The sequence below is a fragment of the Syngnathus leptorhynchus genome, chromosome 5 (assembly GCF_054491065.1).
Source record: "Syngnathus leptorhynchus isolate UIUO chromosome 5, UIUO_Slep, whole genome shotgun sequence".
NCBI lineage: Eukaryota > Metazoa > Chordata > Actinopteri > Syngnathiformes > Syngnathidae > Syngnathus > Syngnathus leptorhynchus.
In genome coordinates this window covers 6,009,480-6,015,492 of record NC_141199.1, presented here as the reverse complement: position 1 = coordinate 6,015,492, position 6,013 = coordinate 6,009,480, and the positions used below count along the sequence as shown (strand labels likewise).

Genomic DNA, 6,013 nt, shown 5'->3' with positions numbered 1-6,013 from the left:
TTGCTCACCTTATATAAATCTCCTGGCATCACTACAAGTGCTTCATGTGCAGGTGAAAAATGATCAGATTGTGTGGTCTTCATTAAACAGTCACTATGCAAGATACCCCAACATTTATGTATTCTCAGTATTAAAAGCTTGGGGTCCAAAGTATTTTTTTTTTGCTTGTTAGGACCTTTGTATTATTATTTGTCAAAAAACAAAAACAAGCAAGCACTTGTTTTAGTCGCGCCTTTACCATCACAAGTCATTAATGCAGTGGTGGTTCATGTCCAACTTGAGTGCAAGCAGCCTAGATTCAGTTCCCACTTTGTGTCCCTGAACAGAATACGCAGTGTAGAAATTGGATGGTTTGATGGAGAGACCACAATGCACCTCAATTCGCATGACATTTAATTGTAATTACTTTATTATGTGCTCAAAATAAAAAAAACATATTGTATAAACATATTCAATATACAGTAATACAAAAATAATTTTTAAAAAATGTACCTAGAATAAAGACTGACTTCAAAAGTCACGTCAACTGGAGCGCTCATGTTTTGTGTCAATACAAAACCAACCCAGACATTTTGCTTTGTTGCTTTCCCCAAACACAAATTTGGTACATGAGGATCCACTTAAATATCTGCCGTAACTGAAAAAGAATTGAAGACCAATCAGTTACGGTCCGTCTTGCTGATATGGGCTCAGTGACAGGAAGAGTGTTTTCAGGACTGAATTTGAAGTGGCTGGTGATAAAGAACCTACAAAATGAAAAAGAAACTTGCATCACAACTCATCAGTTTCTCATCATGGTGTTTATGAGCATTGTGTTGGGTCTTCTTACCAATGGAAGGAGCATCGCTTTGAGCGGTATCTGAGGAGAGAGCTGCTGGCTGGTACAAACGATTTGGTTGAGACACGGATGGTGGCGAGTGGAAACCGAGCGGGGTGGCAAATAGGCTGAAGAGAGAACTAGCACGAGGCCGGTCTGGTTCGGCGGTCGTTTTTATGGGATCTCGGCATTTGACGTTAGTAGACTTGGGAGAAGCTGTCAAGTTGTGGGTTACGGATGAAGTTGTTGAATTCTGAGCGTCATGGATGCTTCTTGCAAAAAGGTTTTGAAATGGCGTTTGCAAGGTTTGATTAGGTGCAGACACGCTAAGGCAGTCAGTTTTACAATGTGTTGTAGTTCCACTGGAACAATGGACCTTTGGCGCCTCGGAAGTGAGAGTAGATTGTGTGTGACACTGCAGAGGAAGGTGATTGTTTTCTGAGAAGGGGCTGGCAAGTGCAGCGGGAACCGAAGTACTCTCTTTGAACTGTGTGGACCTCTGAGATGACGGACCAAGGGAATGGAAATCATGCAACTGACGGGACTTGGAGGGTGGTGAGCGTTTCTGAGGGGATATCAGGTGAGGGGGGCTTGAAAAAAGGCTTTGTAAGCCCCCCTTGCAGGGCTTGAGCTGTTGAGCACTGTCTGTTGTTAGATGCTGGTTTTTGTCTCTTCTCGGACCCTGAAAAAGGCTCCTAGGTCTTGTGTGTTCTGCTCTCATGTTTTCTGGAGACTCCTCTGCTTCTGTGACTTTGGAAGTCGTAGTAGGCCCTGGCGTGTCGTCACAATGACTGTCTTGAGCCACTTTGAGGGCTGTTGTATTTTTCAAAGTCTCTCTCAGCACTTTGTTTTGCGTACCTAATAAATTGGAAGCTTTGTTTTTTGGGCTTGCGGAACTCCGCTCGTCTGCTGGAGTGTAAGATACGACCTGAAGCGTTGGTGCAGCATTGGTAGGTGAGCCACTCAAAGTTGACCTATCTGTGGATGAAGATGCTCTGAGGACAACATTAACTGAGTAAGGGACCTCACAATGATTTTCTGAGTCACTGCAACCAGGGGAAATGGGAAGGACAGGGAAGGTAGTCGGATTTGGACTTATGGGAGTTTTGAAGACGCCGGACGACTGAAGGCCCAGCACTGCATCAACAGAATATAAAATTGGTGGCTCAGGACTGAGGTTACTTGACAGAGACTGGCAAGCTGGTTCACATGGCTGATCATCTTCTTGAGTGACATCATCTACTTCTTCACTCTGACATGTTTCCTCATTATTTGCATTTGAGGCGGCACTGTTATAAAAGTTGAACCTGAAAAAAGAAAACAATTCTTTTATTGTGAGTCCAGCTGCAGATGCAATTCTACATATTGGGTTAGCACATACTTGAAGGGCTGTTCTATGTTATCAGACGCCTTATTTTCTTCTTCGAGATTGGGTGCTTGCGTGACCTCCGGCTCATCTACGGTCACGGACTGAACTGAAGACTGCTCAGTTTTCTTGGCAAGCTCCGTTTCATATTCCATAAACTGCAGAAAAAGAAAGTAGTTTGGAAGTTGTGAAATTGCAAGAAGTACGCAACTAACTGCGCATCCTTTAGAAATATTGCATTTCGGCATAAATTGGTCATAAAATGTGATCTGATTTGCATCTAATGGACACCATTTTCTTGAAGCAATACCACACAATTATGTTGACATGTTTTTTAGTTTTCTGGAAGTCATTCGATTTTTCTTCACCTCACAATGCACTTGCCACGCGGGGGGAGAGTAGCAGCAATGCTAATCTGAACATCAAAACCTGACCCTTGTCACCGTTTCCACCTTCGTACAAGTGTGTAATTCTGAACTGTAGGTGTTCTGATGACATTTTAGATGAGGCCTGGTTTGGACAGGGCAACCAGCATCTCCAATCTTATTATTCATCGGATAGTAGTTTTGATGAGTCGAGACTGATTAATCGAAATGATTTTTGTTTGGCGTGAAACGCACCGCACTTGTCTTTTGTTGTGACTTGTGATTAGGATCAGATCAAAATTGATGATAAATTTATGGATGAATCAATGTCATTCCAAAGGGTTTTTCCTATTTCTTCTTGCAATTGAAAGGTGAACAAAGCAAACTTCATACACCCACCTCATTCAGCAATTTCATGGTGATGTCATTCAGCGGCTCATGAGAAAACCTACAGTCGTCTCCTTTAGAGCACTTTCCCTTTTTATGGAAAAATTTGCATGGGAAGGACCGTGCATAGCTGTTAAAGAAAACATTAACACTTTGGCCTTGACCCTAATGTGAAACTTGACCCAAACAGCAGGTCCGCGTAGCCTATGCTACATTTTACCAAAACGTCTTTTTACCTGCAGTGGAGTCCACTATGACTTTGTTTTGGCTAAAGCAAAGGATATTGTGCATAAACGGGCATTTCTCCCCTTTCATGCAGGCTCCCTGCATGTAATACTTGCAACGCGTTTTGACGAGATCGTTCACAGGCTCAATGTGTTGCATTTGACAGTTGTCACCCTGCAACAAGAGGAAGAGAATACAGCAATTTATCAACACCTTACATACTGAAGTTTTGTTGGATATCAGTTTCCAGTACATCACCCACCTTGATGCACTTTCCATGAAGAAAATGTCGGCAAACAATTTGTTCATTCACCAACAAAATATTCTGTTCCTTAAACTCTTCGGAGAAATATTTGACTGGCTAAAAAGAGAAAGAACTATAAGAATGGCAGTAAATTCAGCCACTTGAATCTGTCACAATTATAAATCTCACCCGAGTTTTAATTCTGTTCTGAATATGATTTCTGCGTTCTGTTCTGTCTGCAGGTGTCCTTGAACTTTTTGTCTGATGGCGTCCCCCTCCATTTTGAGGCTGTCCTCGCTTCTGCTGTCGACCTTTCTGCTGCTTGGTCTGTTTTCTCTGTTGTTGCCGGTTGTCATTGTGGTTTGTTTGAAATTTGGGGCCACTGTAACTGACCTGATCGGCACAGTTATATGCTGACCCCTTGGTGAAGCCAGTCCTTTTATTCTTGTGGTCAGTGAGCTGCACGTGATAGTCAAACGTCTTAGAATAATCTTGGGAAAATGTGTCCAAATCGGGCTTGCTTGCCTGTGTCCAGTTACGTTGCTTCTGTGAAAGAAATGTGAGGGTTATCACTTTACAGTGGAAAATTCTCACAGCACCCCACCAAAAAATGTCACAATTATATACTGTACTGTAAACTAATATAATCATCTCTTGTCAATTTAGGGCTGTTTAGTTGAACTCAAGATTACACAGTGTATAAAAGACAAGTTTCCCCTCATTGTCCAACATGAACTCATACAATTTTGTTGTTCGAACTAAGCCAGCTGAAATGATCAAAGGTATGTGCTGAATTTTGGGACAATGAGAGAAGGATTTGTGTCAGCAATTTTTCATGACTTTCTTTCCAAGTCAGAAGTATGGATACATTGCTTTCGCTTTGTAAACCAAATGGCCAACATGAAACGTTTTGTATATGCTTCCACAAATATACTGTACTAGCAGAATTTGTGGCCAATTCCCCCCGACGGAACTGGGGGGAATTAAGTTTGGAGGCTTCCTTGCTCACATATGCCTTTTTGGCTCCGCTAGTAAATGTGGAACACGACAGATTCTGCTCTGTGATGGCCATTCCAAGAAAACATTGACTTTTGATGTTCTTAAGACACTTTGCAACCAGTTTGGCCATTTTTGAACCATTTGCACCCAAGATTTAAGATGTTGCTTCATTATTTCCACATGCTTATTTTTGTCAGTGCACCAGTTCCTCCTGCAGCAACTCAAACCCACAAGAAAATCTATCAAGTGAGAAAGTTAGTGAACAGCGTCAGTGTGACCCTAATGTGATTATACTGTACAATTTGAGCATTTCGTTAACATTTAAATTATGCCGTCTGCTCTTAACAACGTAGCATTCATATGCAAAAATGTCGGTACATTTAGATTGTGGTTAAATGCTAACGCTTGTGAGGTTTTACACGGTTTAACATACCTTTGTATGGGGACCAGGTTGCTCACCCTCGCTCGTCCTCTTTTTGCTTGTAGTACTTTGAACCTTGCCAATGTCGCCCCTTATGAGAAATGGGTAAGGTAAAAGTAGCATTAGCGAGGCTTAATGTAAAAGTGTATCAAATGCAAACTTAAATACGAAGGTTGCCGCTACTACCTGACTGTAAAAGACGGCCGATTATTATTCTTCGCATCACTTCCAGAGAGACTCGCGAAGAGGTTTGTGAAAGACATTATGACAAAAAACAAAATAATAATGTCTTTCAAATTACGTCACATTACGATTCCGATTCGGTCTTGTCCCGTAAATTTGGCGTCACAAAGCTTTGCTGCGTTTGTGGTCCCTCGGAATGTTTTAGTTTTCTTTGAAATGAGTTCAAACTGCGATCAATAGCTATGGTGATTATAGAACCATAAATAGGGCTGCATATAAGAAATAAGAATAAGTTGATTAAGTAATAAGTAGAAAGAATTAAATGTTCAGCTAAGAAATTACATTGACTGGGTAACACATGCCAATATACTTGTTCGTTCCAAAGAGGAACAACAGAACAACATGCTTTATTTTGTATATATATAATTTTAATATTTCTATATTTATCTTCTATGATTCAAGGCTAACTTTACCACCTCCCACGAATGATGCATTAGACGCAAGGAATTATAAATAACTAGAATTTGCAATTCCTGAGGAAATTGCGTGTGAAGGTGAAGAAGTTGAATAAATACTCGGGGAATGCCGAAGAATGATGTTGAAACGAGTCGAATCGGTTGAAAAATGTCGAAATTAGAGCGGAAAAAGGAAATTTCGGAAAATTCGGTTGAATTTCAAATTTGAAAATGTGGAATTTATGGTAAGTGTGAATTTGTGGAATAGGGAGGAAGAATATGAAGAGTTGAAAGTTGAAACGAGTTGAATCGGTTGAAAAATGTAGAAATTAGAGTGGAAAAGGGAAATTTTGGAAAATTTGGTTGAATTTCAAATTTGAAAAAGTGGAATTTATGGTAAGTTTGAATTTGGGGAATAGGCAGGAAGAATATGAAGAGTTGAAAGTTGGAATGGGTTGAATCGGTTGAAAAATGTAGAAGTTAGAGCAAATTATAAATCCCCATTGAGAATGAATGAGAATTTTAAAAAAAAATTGCGCCAAAAAGTTTTG

At 40.5% G+C, this 6,013-nt stretch overlaps 1 protein-coding gene across 1 annotated transcript; it reads right to left on the bottom strand.

Moving 5' to 3' along the window:
* Positions 1–389: 389 nt before the first annotated feature.
* On the bottom strand, positions 390–5,319 carry LOC147056526 (uncharacterized). The gene is made up of 9 exons (XM_085913124.1): positions 5,011–5,319; positions 4,837–4,915; positions 3,594–3,950; positions 3,423–3,521; positions 3,220–3,334; positions 2,948–3,057; positions 2,199–2,341; positions 830–2,124; positions 390–746 (listed from the first exon to the last, which is right to left on the bottom strand). Exons 1-9 carry the CDS (start codon positions 5,085–5,087, stop codon positions 664–666), a joined length of 2,358 nt encoding a protein of 785 aa, XP_085769250.1. The 5' UTR covers positions 5,088–5,319; the 3' UTR covers positions 390–663.
* Between the last annotated feature and the right edge of the window lie 694 nt (positions 5,320–6,013).